Here is a 15485-nt window from a genome sequence, read left to right as displayed (position 1 = left end):
GCAACATTGAAGGGAGAGACAAGATCAGAAAAACGGCTCTTTGAAGCCAACCGTTTTGGCTTCCATTCACTCTGTTCACTTCCTCCCCGTTCGCTTTCCTGAGCATCTATCTGGACGGTGCCTCCCGCGGAACCACGTAATGAAAGACTTGTCATTAGTCAATACATCAAGCATCGCAGCTCGCCAAAGCGACTTGCGCTGACATCGCAAAACCACTTTGCCAGCAAGCCTGCAGGGTAAAGAGCATCAGTAATGCAGAGATGCTACGCCAAAGGCTTGGAATCGGTACATGGACGAATGTTTCCTGCCCATCACTAAGCCTCATCCATCGAGACTCCAGATCTCAAAACCAGAATCCAAAAAAATAAAAAATAAAAATAAAAAATCAGTTACGGCTCGGACAGGGGAGCATTCTGGATCGAGGGCTCAGGGACCGGGCCAAGACCTTCCCGTCGCTCGTCCTACACTCAGGCCGACCGCCCTCGACTTTCCAAAACGGAAGACACGCATCCCTTCCACGCCATCCCATTGTCCGTGATGCTGCAAGCCTGCAACTGTCCGGGGCATCCCGCCACGCCTGCAGCAGCCGCAAGCATCCGGGGTCTGCGTCTGAGTACAGAGAATGGTACAGCGTGCGTACGACGCCTTCTTGCAGAAAAGCAAACATGGCAATAGGAGACCTCCGTGACGGACGACGTACCTTTCCATGCGCGGCTGGCTCCCCCTTCTCCCTGGCCGGGCCTGAGCCGCCATTCGATCGAACTGTCTACGTATGGATACACAGTATTAATACCTTGCGTTGCAGGAAAACTCCGTAGCTGCAACCTTTACCTGCACGACGAGGGAGTCTTGGGATTCGACACGGCTGCCGTACCGAATGCCAAGCTTCGAGCGGTGGAAACGTTGCCGTACGATAAGGCCAAGAGCTTAGAAGTCTCTAAGGCGAAAAGCCAGCGACAGCGAACAACAAACCAAGCCACTCCCTTGTGTGCCTCCGGCTGCATCTGTCTTTTGCTTTCTTTTCTGCCTCCACTGCCGCCGAAAATCGTCCAATATCTCACCCGCCAGCTATCCGAACATTGAAGTCGCAAGCAAGGTAGCCAGGACACGTCAGGCTCAGTAAGAGGCGAAGAGAGTATTCCATGACAATACTCCGTGCGTACCGTTTAATACCTCCCAGACGGACCCAAGTACCTTGCCTACACACGTCCATTGATTACGCTATTCTAGGAAAGCCAAGTACCTGGTCCCGGTCCCGGTCTCGCTCCTCTGTGCTCCTGCTCCAAGAGTCCTGGGTGTGTCCTCGTCTTCGGTACCTCCTGGTCCCTGTTCTTGCTGCTACTTTGTAGTAGTGTACGGATATACTTGCTGGCACGAATACCGGTACCGATACCTAGGAAAGCGGCAGCGAAATAGAGCAAAGGAGCAACGACGGAGCAGCAGCAACGGCAACCGGGATGGATGGGAAATCGCTGGTTCCCTCTGGCCGTCTGTGAACAAGGATGCGATGCCCATGCCATGCCTATCTTCTTCTCTCTCCATGCCATGCTCCCATCCAATCCACATTGAGGTCCCGCATTGCCCATCTCCAAGACTCCATCCCATCCCATCCCATCCTATCCACGCACCACGTCCCATCCCATCCCATCACGCATCGTCTCTCACCCATCCATCCCCTATCCCGACTGTCCAGCGTTGTGGTCCACAGTCCGCAGTCCACAACTCTCGGACGGCACCGTCGACGGAGAAGAAGGAGGGGAGTAACAAGAAAAAGAGCCAAGACCCTGGAGGATATATCAAGAAAGAGCCCCTGTGCCCTACCCGCTGCATTTTCCACTTGAAATCGTCCGTTCAACCATTACTGTGGTACTGTTGCTGTATTCGTGCGCTTTGCCCTCACCTTCGTTGGAGATTGATGAATTCCGGGTTTGGATAAACCTGCCGCTCGCTCCACGTCTGCCCAGCTTCTTCACATTAAACTACTCCAGATCTCCCCCTCCCAAAGCTCTTCTCACCTCACCTCCCTTACCTCGTCTCCCGATTCACCTGTCTGGGACACATCACCGAACTTCATCGACCACTTCTTACAACGGGCGCCAATCCCATGTGAAGCCGGTTTGAGCGTTAGTGCACCTGTCCAATCCCACTTTCGCTCCCACGTACGCCGTTCGTCCTACGTCTACGCCGTCACCCGCACCCACTCTTCCGATTCCGCCAATTTGTACTTCTGCGCTCCAAAAGTACGACTTGACCCGATTTGTCTCGCTGTTCATTCACCAGACAAACCGCAGAAAAAGGAAGCAGAAACCGACTTGCCAAGCAACGCAAGGGAACTCAGCTTTGGGTTTTTGAGAAACCCATTTTCGATTATCAGTCACTTCTCAGACCCATCAATTTACACAACTCGCGGCCGTCGTCCGATCTTTGGAGTCCCCTCCATTCACCGCACTCAACTCCAACTTGTGCGCATTCAAAAGGGCCGCACTCGTCACTACGACTTGCCAGGAATATCATCATCTACCACAACAACTTATCTTTCGGTCGCTTCTTGCAAACTCAAGCCACGTTTCTCTAATCAAGAGTGTCGACTGGATCACTCTTTGATTTTCCCTCTTCAGAGCCCATTGACATCCCACCGGTCTCACCTACCCTGCACATATCCCAGGCCCTCGCCACTGAACAAAAAGGGACGCCAACCCTTTTGTCATTCGTCCGTCATCGTCAGCTCTGTCCGTCAACAGAGAATTTGATCGATGGCTGCAAGCTTCGCCCGTTCAAGCCTCATCACCGCAGACTCAACTTCAACCGTCTGCAGCATGGTTTCCGAATCACCGGCCCTCAGCGCAGGCCACTCAGATGCTGCTTCTGGCACCGGAACGCCCAACTCTTCCCCTCCCGCTTCTAGACCTCGCAGCCCCGAGCTGAAGCATCACGAATCGCTAGATGCCTCGGATCTGGAGCCTCTTGAGCCATTGAACGTCAAGAACGTTTGCTTCGTTGGTGCTGGTTTTGTTGGTAAGTAAAACCGTCGCGATGGCTATCGGCATCGAATTCTCCCCGTCGCCGTGGTCATGACTCTTGTCCATCCCACATCCTTGTTCAGCCCATGTTTTTCGAGGCTTGAACTGCTTTATTAGCTACAGATTTGAATTAGCTGGCAGGCGTCACGAACTTAATATCGTCGAATGCTGCAAGTGTCACTAATTAAATCAGACGCAAGCACTGTCGTCAAAATCGGTCTTATACAGACCTCGTATTCGATAGGATCAAAAATGGAGCTAACAGATTATTGCAGGTGGCCCTACTGCGGCTCTGATCGCACTTCACAACCCCGACCTTACCGTCAACGTCGTGGACCTCAACGCCGACCGTATTGCCGCATGGAACTCTCCCCATCTCCCTATTCATGAGGCTGGCCTTCCTAAGATCGTCCGCATTTCTCGCGATGGCACCAATGGGGCCACAGCCTTCCTTCCCTCAGTCAGCAACTCTGTAAAGATTGCTCCTCGCAAGCCCAATCTCACCTTCACAACCGACGTCCAGCGATGCATCGGCGAGGCAGACATTGTTCTTATTTGCGTCAACACTCCTACCAAGACCTACGGACTCGGTGCTGGCTACACTGCCGACCTGAGCGCTCTGGAAGGAGCGTCTGAGACTGTCGCCAAGTATGCAAAGGATGGTGCTGTCATTGTTGAGAAGAGCACGGTACCTACAGGCACTGCTCGCATGATCCGCGAAATTGTGAGTGTTTAGGCCCAAAAATTCGTCGGCCACAGCATGGTCCGTCTTCACAATGGAAACAAACCGAGACTAACACCTGAACAGATGGCCCAGTACCAACCCGACGCCGAATTTGAGATTGTCTCAAACCCCGAGTTCCTTGCCGAGGGAACCGCAGTCCGCGACCTTATGCACCCCGACCGCATTTTGATCGGCAGCTCTACCACTCCTGCTGGCGTTCGGGCCGCCAACGCTCTCAAGGGCGTTTACGCCGCCTGGGTTCCCGAGCAAAAGATTTTGACCGTCAACACTTGGTCTAGCGAGTTGACCAAGCTGGTAGCTAACGCCATGCTTGCCCAGCGTATCAGCAGCATCAACAGTATCAGTGCTCTCTGCGAGGAGCTTGGTGCCGACGTGCAGGAGATTAGCCAGGGTATCGGCGCGGACACTCGCTTGGGCAAGAAGTTCCTCCACGCGGGTGTCGGGTTCGGTGGTTCTTGCTTCGAGAAGGACATCCTTAACCTGGCGTACATGGCCCGTACTCTCCACTTGGACACTGTCGCCGACTACTGGATGGGTGTACTCGATATCAACAAGTATCAGCGTGAGCGCTTTGCCCAGAAGGTTCACCGCGCTCTCAACGGTAACTTGCGCCGCAAGAAGGTCGCCATCCTCGGATTTGCCTTCAAGGAGAACACCAACGATACCCGCAACAGTATTGCTGTGCACATCATCACCGAGCTGGCTCACGAGATGCCCAACGAAATCGCCATCTTTGACCCTGGCTGTGACCCTGTCGAAGTGATGGAGGAGGTCCGTCAGTCTATCCCAGACGAGCGTGTCGTTGAGCGTGTCAAGGTCCACACCAACTGGAGGGACACCGTTCACGGCTCGAGCGCGATCTGCATTCTCACCCCTTGGTACCACTTCCGCTACCCGAAGCAGGCTCAGAGTACTGCTCGTCGCTCGTCTGTCTGGAGCAGCCCCGAGGCGTCTCGCGAAGAGGCCAAGGCTTTCATCAAGGAGTCTCTTTCCGAGATGGACATTGTCGAACTTGAGAAGTTTGTCTCTCGCACCAGCACCAACACGCCGACGGACCCATTGAAGCGCATGAAGGCCGAGGCTGAGTGTCAAGAAGGCTGCAAGGGTTGCAACTTCGATGCCGCCAACGAAGACCTGGGCGACCCTGTTGACTGGGAGTGGGCAGCGTCAGTCATGAAGCGCCCTCGTCTTGTGCTCGATGGACGCAACGTGGTCTCCGTTCCTGACCTGGAGAAACTTGGATTCCAGGTCCAGGGCATCGGCAAGGGGCTGGTCATCTGAAGCTGATGTACCCTGAATCATAATGATGAGTTAAAGAAAGTGGTAGATGAGCAAGACTACATGAGGCTTTGCATTTCGTTCGGACATACAACGGCCAGAAGGTACATTGGACGAGAAAACCTCAAAACTGCACAGTAAGGCGTTCCGGTGGGCAAAGGCAATGGGCGGCGTATCTTTATTTATGCCTAAAGGATTATTCTTTTCGAATCCTTTGGCTCTCGTTCGCTTTCACTTCCACACTGTTGGAGGACATCTTTGGGTCTAGCCAACTTTGTAATTCTAGCCTTTTGACTGCCCTAGAGGCAGAGGTGGGAAGCTTACGCTGATAATGGGACCAATATACCCATGAGGACATAAACGTTTTACAAGACGAGAAATCTGCTTTGGCTCGTGGCATGACTACTAACGACATTCGAGACCAGTGTATCCGTAGATGTCCAAACAACTGGACTTGAGCCTCATGTCTCAGACCTTACACGCTATCCGTAGAACTCAGTGGTATGCCTGCAACATAACCAATGTCTCGGTCCCGACTCGGCACAAGCTCCGCCGAATAGCACTACACATTTGGCTTACCGCGGGGGGCCACACATGCTTGCGCGTCCCCAGGCGAATTCGATCCACCGTTTCTTGAACTAATCAAACGGTAAAGGCGAAATTGGGTGGTTTTGAATGGCGATCGGGGAATCGGGGAGGAACTTGATCATTCGCCTCCCGGGGGTCCTTGTCCAATTTACCTGGTGCCTGAGTGGGGGCGATGGACTGGGGTTGTTCATTTGTTCTTTGTTCCTCCGCTATAACTTTATTCGAATTAACGAGCCCCTCGGCCCCTCCCCCTCGGGTATTCCATTGAGACGACGGGTTGCATTTTGGACGTGACGGTGGCTAGACCGTAATGACTCTTGAAGTACGGGGTACGGATACAGAGGAATGAGTGTTTACGGTGGGATAGGAGGAATTTGACCCAGATTGACGAGATTGTGTTGTGGATTTGGGTAATGTTGTTCGCTTGAGGATATCCACTTGCAACTTGATGATTGACTCGCATACGCGGAGCTTTTTACGCGGTACGAATGTGAACGCCTGACCTACTACCAGGTTCGATCTTCCGTTTAGGCTCTATCACCACTCGACCGAACTGGCCGGGAGGGCAGCCGAGAAAGACCTGCAAATTGCAATATATGCTCAATGAATCTGTAGACTGTGGATGACGATCTTGCGACATTCCCGTCGGCGGCTCTCCCGGAGACGTTTGTGATAGATTACCTAGCAACTTTTCCCAGTGATATGCCACAACCCCAGCCGGGTGGGGAAAAAATGGGTGTTCCACTGGGACCGTATAGCTCGATCCCATTGGCGGGATCTACCAGTGTTGAAAGCACCGAACTTTCGAGCATTGTTATCAATCAATGTTTCACCCGGCTACTTTACGCCAGGCTTGCTTTACGCTACGGATACGCTACGGATACTTTCTATCAAACATCGACCCTCTACCCGGTGGGAGACCAGAGATCGCAATATGGTGTTTAAACGTTCGGGAATCTAGTACCTTGCGCTCCCGTTTTTTTTTTGTTTTTTTTTTTTTTTTTTTTTTTTTTTTTTCCTGTGACGCAATGGTCGCTGTGTAGACGGGAGGATGCGGCTCATTGAGTGACAAGTAGATTGATGGTGGCGCGGTTGACCGTTTGGCGCCATTAACGGTCCGAGAAAAGCTTGGCTCTCTGCCTGCAGATTTGCCCCTGAGTTTGCTGCGTCGTGGTGTAACGACAACCCACCCTTTGGAACGAGGCATCGATGCTGTGATAGAGTTCAATCTGACCATTTGGTGGACTTTCTTCCTGGGATTGCATCAGGGACCACTGACCAAGTGCCGATGTGGGTTGTTTGGAGACGCCCAAACCTTTGAGAGTTAGGTTTCTAGTTCAGTAGCATGTGGGTGGTACAGTTGTTTCCCACTTGATGCCTTTGCTCTATTGTTGCTGTTCCTAAGGTATTCACTGCTAGTGTCACTGCTATGACCACAACTGCCATTCCTATGGCTGCTGTTCATTTTACTACTGTTCCTGCTGTTTCCATCTCTGCTACTACTATTTCTGCTACCACTACTATCATCAATATCGTTGCTTTTTGCTCCTCATGAGTTCAGCATAGAATATGCTTTAGAAAGCGTATAGTAACTACAACACTTATAGCCGCTGTATGAAGGCGCCTGGTTCTGGTGAACGGCACCTTTGTCCTCCCTGCTTTGTCACCCATTTGCGTGGTTCGTTGGTCCATGCATCCATGGCGGGAAGCACGCGTTGGCGGAGCGGAGGACCATAGGAACGAAAGGCCTGGACTTTTACCCCATTGAAAAAAGCGGTTCCACAATGGGAGTTCTAGACTGGGCCGTTTTTACTTAAGAGGTTTTCTTCCGTACAGAGTACATGTGAATATCAAATACAAGTTCCCAGCAATTTTCGCAGTTTCACACACGCGCGCGCAGTAGCGGGACTCCCGGCCGGGGGAGGGGTTTTTGGTGGTGGCGCAGGAGACGGGGCCGGATCGGACGGCGCGGCGGGCTTTCAAGGGGGGTTTTGGTTCTCGGACGATGGATCTCCCTTCTCCGCCCCCGGACGCGTATGTCTTTCCGGCTGTACGGCACGGCTAGACCTGAATTGTAGAGAGTGTACGCCAGACGATTCAGACGTCTGACGCGGATCGCTTGCAAGACCTCGTGGATGCGGGCGCATCGAGGTAGGCATATACAGTACGTCGACGAGATCTGTGCTAGCACGTGTTTGTTCAAGGCGATGTGCTTTTGGCTTGTGTGCCTGTGTTTAGTGGCAGACATGCAGCTACTTTGAATTTGCGATCAATGAGACAGGTTTATGCATGCTAGATGATTGGGATGGGTTATTCAGAAGTCTGTGCTATGTTGGTTTTAATGCTGACATCTTAGGATTGATCATTCATGATGGTAATCTATCAAGAATGCCAAGCCGGGGAAGTGCATGCTGTCCCCAAAACCGAGAACCCCGAATGCCAATCGATTCCAAGCGAACACTTGTTGACATACCACCAAGTTTCATCTTGGCAGAAGGCTCAAGGAGAGTTCACTACTCGTAGATGCTAAGAGACTTGACAGTGACAGCACCACCTCGAGCAAGTGTGGCATAGTTGAAGACGCCGTACCGATACCCCATGAAGTGGAGGATGCCACGGTCAATCTCTTCGTGTGGCTCACCGAGAGGCTCAAAGTTGACACCATCAGTGCTCCAGGAAAACCGTCCCTCCTGGTTATAGAACGAGTTTACGCCAACCTCGAGGCGCAACCAGACTGTAGCACCACTCACCTCCACACTCGCGATCTCGTCGCCCTTATTCACGGTATGCCATCCATCATCAGGAATCATCAGGATGTCGTTCACCATAGCTACCCTGGTGTTGTTTTCACTCTTGATCATCCCAATCCAAGCGGCAGCGTAGCGGAATAGGACAACGCCCGCTCGATCGCCGTCAACCATCTGCGAGTGATCGAGTTCAATGGTGAGAGTAGACTGAGGCCCAAGAATACGATGCGTGAGTGTATTCCGAGCGCGGAAGAAGTCGTCCGTGACAGTCGCCGTATGGAGCTCGAGGCCGTCGTTGATAGCCCATGCCGAGTTATCTGGATTATGATTCCATTGATATTGGGGACCGAGTGTTTCGAACTTGTCTGTGCCAGTGATGGGCTTGACTGGGTGCTCTGGGAGAGGGTAGGGATATGAGCTCGCCCACTGCTCATCCACAAAGTCCACATGAGGCCAACCGTCATCGTCCCAGTGGACGGGTGCGAGGACGGGTATACGGCCTCCTGGGTATGCTTCGAGGTGTGCGATGTAATGCCACTTGTCGTCGGGCGTGCTCACGAGAGCGCCTTGGTGCGGGTTGCCGGCGCCTGGAACTGGATTGCCGTTGCTTTGCAGCACCCATCTCCACTCATACGGCCCGAATGGTCCAGTTGTCGACTTGAGCACGATTTGGTTCGGGACTGGCTTGACGATCCAGAGGTACCAGGCGCCGTTCCTCTTGTAGAAGCGAGATCCCTCAATGTAGCCGAGCTCTTCTGTCGAATTGAAGACAACCTCGTCCCTGACAACACGTAGGCCATCATCGCTCAACTGAGCAACGGAGATGTTGGTATTGCCATGCGCTACATATATAGTGTCGTCGTCGTCGTCTATGAGCATGCCCGCATCGTAGAGACAGATATCGATGACGGAGCTCTGTGTCCAGGGGCCTTCCACGGCGGGCGCGGTGTAGACATAGGTCTTCCAGTCGCCCACGATACATCCTCCCCAGTAGAACGTGTCGGTGCTCTTGCGGTAGTTGAAGTAGGATGCGAAGATGCCCTGATTGTAGCGCTGGCCAGGGCCGGAGACGAGATCGAAGCCCTCTGTGTCGCCGAAATCCAGACTTGGTACCGAGTGAGAGAGATATTCCCAGTTGACGAGATCGTAAGAGCGTAGGATTACTGCTCCAGGTGAAAACTGAAAGGTTGAGGCTGAATAGTAGTATGCATCGCGGTGGCGGATTAGGTCGATGTCTGGGAGATCTTGCCAAATAATGGGGTTGGTGAAATTGATCTGGGCTGCAGCCCAGGCCAAGAATTGGAGGAAGACGAAGTAAACGAGCATGACCACAAAAGGAAGAGATTATTCTTTGCAAGATTTTGGAATCTGTTGTGTATCTTTCAGCTACATAGAACGCCTATATGCGAGATAATCGTGGGAGCACTCTTATAAAGGGTTCCCTGACCGGGTGGCAGCCTGTGGGCTAGATGACGATGGACCTCGAGACATTCGCCAACTCATCCGCCGGAATCTTTGTAATCTCTCAAACCGTAGTTACATTATTCGCGAGCAAATGCAGATCAAGTACGTTGCCGTCGCGGACCCCCCTCGCGCCTAGACGGCAAAATACGAATCTCCGGTGGGCTAACCGGTGGGATCTCCGGTGGAGTGACTGCCTCTCCTTCATTGACTAAACGCACAGTTGGTGTCAATGAGAGTATAGATACCTTGGGGATAACAGTATTGAACTTAACGATTGAATATTACCGTGACTGTACTGCAGACCATCATCGTGATCGCCTGATTAGATGTCGCCTTGGTTCCAGAAGTCAACCTGGTCGAAGCTTTGGGGTGGACACAGCCTCGCGTCTGCTGCGGTGTTTACGGACTGGGCGAAGACTTTATGCTCGACCAGACTGTCGTGGTCAGAGTCGATGCCCTGTCTTTTTCGCATGGTTTAGTTTATTTATCGCATTGAATCTTGTCCCTCAATTGCTCTTAAACAGCATTGTCAGCCATCCAAAATCGGGTAAAGTTTGCAACTGTTACTTTTTATTTTGATTCATTTTCAATCGGAAAAGGCTTTGAGCGGTAGCTTTCTCCGAAGTTCAGGCTTCAGGTATTATATTGAGCGTCAGCCCCGTTCTCTCTCTCCACGCCTTCAGTACTTATGATCATGCAACAATCAAGCCAGTTCCACGTTGAACACGGTTCCGTCAATCAAGCGAAACCCACTACCGAAACATCCCATCGAATATCGAATATAGTCAAAAATATCAAGAATACAGAGAGCTTATCAAAATGGATCCTTTCAACAAGCTACCGGCCGAGCTCCGTGTGAAGGTACTTATATCAACCCAATGCCCCGGTACAACTTCGCAACTGATCCAAGCCTCACCTATCATGCTTGGGCAATTTACTGCGTCAAAGAGAGATATATAACTAAGAAGCTACTGGCCTCCGAATTTGATGATGGCATGTTACAAGACGCCATGGCAATTGTCCTCTTTTCTTCACGGTCTGCTGCTGACTTTGAAGCGCTAGCCCGCCAGCCCTGCCTCTCTTGGGCAACGCAACAATTCACCAACCCGTTCTATCGCCTCTAAAAAACCAAAACCAGACCTTAATCAACAAAATCAGTAATCTCCATCAAGGACTAATGTTTTTCATTCAAGACTATCTCACGAAAGCCACTGCGGTCTTCCCCCCGCGGGAGTATCTGTGTCTCCCGTCTCGAATCGAACCTAAGTTGAGATTCAAAGGTCGGGCAGTCTGTTCTAGATTCAACGCCGTCAATCTTACAGGTCAAGAAAGAAAGCGACTACTGCGAGCCTTCCTACGGTACCAGCTCAATTCTTTGATGGATAGCAATGTCCAACAACTCTGCAAAGAGGCACTGTATCGATACAGCGGTCGAAATTTTCAACAATGGGACCTAGAGGCAATTCTGTGTGTTAGCGAGTATCTGAAATCTCTTTACGGGGCCATATTTGCCCAGTGCAGCAGTTCCTGGCTACCAGAAGTTGTCCTAGGTTCTGGGTCCTCTCAAACCCCCGGTTTGCTATACCCAGATAGCCTATGCGTCGACCCTGGGGCCTATGCCTACGATATGGGCTGCGGACGTTATCTTGCACCAGCGTTATCGCGTTATGACTTCGACCTCGTCACCATCCTTCTTCGATCCGCAAGAGCTGGACAACCTGAACGGGACCGCCTCAAGAGGTGGTTCAGGATTTTCGTCGAACGAATGACCTTAGGTGGGGGGCCTCCACTATCTCAGACGAAGCTTTGAATCTCGTCGTGAAGTGAAAGCATCTGAAGCAGAAGGGAATGCAGTGGAAGAGGGTGAAGTGAAGAAGAATTCTGAGGATGGCCCAGGTATGTACCAGATGCTTCACTCCCGGATTATTCCAAATTATGATACGCTCACTACAATGTACGAACAAAGGGCATGGGTATTTTTGGATGATACTGGATTCTATCCCTCGCCTTCGCCAAATGCAAAACCACATTTCCCAACCGGGGACCAGGCTTTGGACGAATGCTTCGAAACTATACAAAAGGACGAGGATTACTGGGACCATCCATGGCAGGCCAGAGCTCGGCGCCGATCACAAAAGTGGCACAACGAGATGTCGCCAAGAAAGACAAAGCCTGAAGACTATCAAGACTCAGAGCTGGAAGAAAACTGCCAAATTTCACTGCCTGACATAGTAGATGGAATGTATTGGGATAATCTACGTCCGTTCTGGCAATGAGACATGAGCTCAGCCTAGGGACTGGTAAACATCCCTTATGGAGATTGATCACCATGAATTTGGCACCTAGTACGTAGTAATCTCTTGGTACTTCAAGGTGATTTCAAAAGAGATAAAAAATTACTTTCCTGTCAAGACCGGCGCCAGTACATCGCCACCGATCGTAATGACGAATCAGCTCTCAATCAGTTCTCAATATTCCATATTGTTCCTCCTTATCTAAGTTCAGGTAGTTCATCCAAGCACAACATTGAGAAAGGCATTAGTATTTCTTTCTAAACAGAGGAAAAAGAGCCAGACACCTTCTTAATGTGCTAACACCATTGAGCACTCATCGTGTTAGGTAAGCCGACATGGGTTGGCATCGGCACATTTTTTGTCTCGCGTACCTTGGCTGAAGTCCGTATAGAGGGAGGTTCGGCAGCTGGCTCCTGAATTCGCCAGTACTTGGAATACTTCAAGCATCTTTAGAGACATAAGCGCTAATCCTTAACAATGTTAATTAAATTTTGCTGTACATATAATCATAACACTCCGTCGAAGTGAAACTACAAGTGGGAATATGAGAGCGGCGAAGCCGGGTGGGGCCGTATCAGGACACGAGGATACGAAAATACAGCGATTGGCTCGCTCCCATTGAGGCGCGCCTGTGTTTGAGTACGGACCTACCGTTCTGGCTTGCTGCTTATATACTGCGACTTGTCTACCATAACGAGCAATATCACTAAAAACTACTTTGACTACAATTTTTTCTCACACTCTTTATAGCGTCGATTTGTTTCCGTAACTCCGAATCTGGAAAAGTCTTCATTTGTCTCGAAACATTTCCACCATAGATCAAAGACCTCCTTGGCCCCCAATCTCAAGGTCTAGCTAGAATGGGTCTCGTTCATTTCGAGGATGGAAAAGTCCTCTTCTACCCGTACACGCCTTCAAAAGCCGCAGGTGTCATTTTCTTGTTTCTTTTTGCAGGTATCTCAGTCTATCATGTTTGGTTGGTCCGTAAATATAAGACGAAATACTTCATGCCGATGGTACTCGGGGGAATCTGTAAGTGTCAAAACATTTGCCTTCTTGGTCTTAATACTCCTTTCAAGTTTGTAGCATCGACGAGACTACTCAGGAATCTGACACCACATGACTTCAATAGGTGACACATTTGGCCACTTGGGGCGCGCCTGGGCAGGCTCAGCGCCTTTATCTCCCAAGCCATTCATGTTGCAGCTCATGCTCATTCTAGTTGCGCCTGTCTTCATCTCCGCAACCGTATACGTCAATCTCGGAAGACTCAAAGAGACCTTGCTAGGCCATCAAAGGCGGAAGTGCAGCCCTACCAGTATCTTTATTCTCACGGATATCATCGCCTTCTGCACACAAATCGGCGGTTCACTTGTACAAGTAATTGCGAACCCAAAGATCATGGAAATTGGAGGCCATGTTGTCTTGGGTGGTTTACTTTTCCAGCTCTGCGTTTTGGTCATCTATTTTGCTCTCGTCATGCGCTTTCAGCGGGCTACGCAGAGGGAAACGATTTACTCACAACATTGGAGACGTTATGTTTGGACCCTGATCATCTCGGTGGTGGCTATCTGGGTGCGAAACCTTGTGAGGGCAGTGGAATTCGCGGAGGGCTGGTACGGGTTCGTCAATCAGCATGAAGCCATGATGTACATTTTTGACTCTTTTTTGATGTTCTCTGTCATGGTAACATTCGCTGTCTTTCATCCTGGCCAGTTGAATGAGGCAGGAGGGAAGATGCCTAAGAACAGACAACGTATCAATTCGGAGCAGGTCATGATAGGTCCATTTGGAGACATAGCTTAACGGGTGCTGAGTTGGATGAGGCAACCGAAATGCACCTAATATTCAGTTCGCCCTCCGGCTACTCATGTTAAAACTCGGTTGATCTATCCTGAAAGCGGCCATTTGCATGTTTCAAATATGAATGCTCCTAGCTTCTATCACCTGAACACCAACGCGAGCTGTGGGCGCTTGTGGCCTCCTCGTGGTATCCAAGTTTCTGGACTAGTCCTCAAAAGCAAAGAGGGGAAACAAAACCGTACAAAGTAGGAACACGCGGGATCCTGTTATTCTGTTCAAATAACACTAAATTCTCGATGGGCCACCATCAAGTTCGTACATGTTGACTTGCCGTTCCATCCCGGGAGCTTCATGAATCTGATGACCGTCGGCCTCCGATGAAGTGTTCAAGCCGAGGTATTGCTTGTTGTGCTGCACACTCGGATTGCTCGAAATCTTCTCGACATTCGTATGACCCTCTCCACTGTTCCGTTGTCTCCGCCGCCGCCTCCCCCACCACCACAGTCCACCGGCAATTGTTATGAGCACCACACAAGCAACAGCGATGCCTACAATTGCTCCACTTGTAAGGGGCCTCCGATCAGCCGTCGTATGGTCCGTGATAGTCGCTGTCACTCCAGGCTGGGTTTCTGTTCGGGATGAAGACGGTACTCCGTTTGCGATCGTTGAGGACCTAGTCGCTTGGCTTATCGCTGAGGTCGGACTGCCATCTGCTTTGTCGGTAATATTGAAGTAGTGGGAAACAGCCACATTCTCTGCTTGCTGGAGTTGAAAGTAATAGACGTGATTAAAGGATGGATTGAGTCCTTCGTACGACACGATCCATGTATACACCGAATTCTCTATTGACGCTAAATCTTCGGTTAATATCAGGGAGAAGAAGCTTAGTCTCGGCACATTGCTAACCTTCAACGATGGCATTAGGTCCTCCTTGTCTATCTCCTGGATGGTTATTCTGCCAAAGCTGCAGTTCCGGGTTGCTGAAGTCAATGGACCAAGCAAACCGTACCTTGGTGCCAATGGAATATGCGAAATTGTTGGTGTAGTTCTTGTTTGGCCCTGCAGTCCATGGCTGAAGGAAGCTCATGTTTTACCGCACTCGTCAGCTGCGAGTGAACCGTAGATTGGAAGGAGAAGCCAACTTAATAGCCTAAGGTATGTAGTAATAGGATGATAGGAACAAATGGCTTTCAGCTATGCGCAAGGGAGTACTTAAAGTACTTGAGAAAAGGCTTAAGTAACGGTGGTACAAGAGGTGGCACAGTTGAGGTGACAAAGCCATGTCTTGCTTTTCGTTGGTCTATTTCTGTACGCCAGCAGTCATCAATGGACATCATGTTGTTCCGTGGGTTGAGAAATGCGAGCCAAGATCCCTGCTCCGTACTACCAGTTCCTCTTCCTGGCTGTCTACCGGTAATGCATCTGCCGCTTGTGATTTGCACGTAGCCTTAGGGCCTTAGGACCAGCCCTGTCTCCTCCCAATACTCCATCGCGGTACTGGGTCCTTTACAACACGGCTCGAAGCCTATTAGATGTCAGGAGGCTG

At 50.8% G+C, this 15485-nt stretch overlaps 5 protein-coding genes across 5 annotated transcripts; 4 read left to right on the top strand and 1 right to left on the bottom strand.

Annotated features, from left to right (window-relative positions):
• The first annotated feature begins 1289 nt into the window (after positions 1–1289).
• BDZ83DRAFT_154014 (uncharacterized protein) lies at positions 1290–2010 on the top strand. Its single transcript, XM_060501344.1, has one exon. The coding sequence runs from the start codon at positions 1508–1510 to the stop codon at positions 1934–1936; it is 429 nt and encodes a 142-aa protein (XP_060358378.1). The 5' UTR covers positions 1290–1507; the 3' UTR covers positions 1937–2010.
• A 743-nt stretch (positions 2011–2753) lies between these two features.
• BDZ83DRAFT_592469 (nucleotide sugar dehydrogenase) lies at positions 2754–5046 on the top strand (the record flags this gene model as incomplete). Its single annotated transcript, XM_060506538.1, has 3 exons — positions 2754–3015; positions 3296–3744; positions 3829–5046. The coding sequence occupies 3 exons, from the start codon at positions 2754–2756 to the stop codon at positions 5044–5046; spliced, it is 1929 nt and encodes a 642-aa protein (XP_060358377.1).
• Positions 5047–8144: 3098 nt separating this feature from the next.
• On the bottom strand, positions 8145–9704 carry BDZ83DRAFT_592450 (putative endo xylanase; the record flags this gene model as incomplete). Its single annotated transcript, XM_060506536.1, has 2 exons — positions 8145–9431; positions 9492–9704. 2 exons carry the CDS (start codon positions 9702–9704, stop codon positions 8145–8147), a joined length of 1500 nt encoding a protein of 499 aa, XP_060358376.1.
• Positions 9705–10661: 957 nt separating this feature from the next.
• On the top strand, positions 10662–12118 carry BDZ83DRAFT_657455 (uncharacterized protein; the record flags this gene model as incomplete). Its single annotated transcript, XM_060510961.1, has 2 exons — positions 10662–10703; positions 11618–12118. 2 exons carry the CDS (start codon positions 10662–10664, stop codon positions 12116–12118), a joined length of 543 nt encoding a protein of 180 aa, XP_060358375.1.
• A 745-nt stretch (positions 12119–12863) lies between these two features.
• On the top strand, positions 12864–14013 carry BDZ83DRAFT_767939 (RTA1 like protein-domain-containing protein; the record flags this gene model as incomplete). The annotated part of the gene is made up of 3 exons (XM_060515297.1): positions 12864–13168; positions 13269–13851; positions 13920–14013. Exons 1-3 carry the CDS (start codon positions 12997–12999, stop codon positions 14011–14013), a joined length of 849 nt encoding a protein of 282 aa, XP_060358374.1. The 5' UTR covers positions 12864–12996.
• Positions 14014–15485: the final 1472 nt, after the last annotated feature.

This window comes from Colletotrichum acutatum (genome assembly GCF_030867785.1).
Source record: "Colletotrichum acutatum strain CBS 112980 chromosome Unknown BDZ83scaffold_191, whole genome shotgun sequence".
NCBI classification, from domain to species: Eukaryota; Fungi; Ascomycota; class Sordariomycetes; order Glomerellales; family Glomerellaceae; genus Colletotrichum; species Colletotrichum acutatum.
This window is presented reverse-complemented; position numbering and strand designations above follow the sequence as displayed.

What these genes read in the sequence shown, in the direction of transcription:
- BDZ83DRAFT_154014 (XM_060501344.1), top strand. Translation starts at nt 1,508, where the DNA reads ATGCCCATGCCATGCCTATCTTCTTCTCTCTCCATGCCATGCTCCCAT.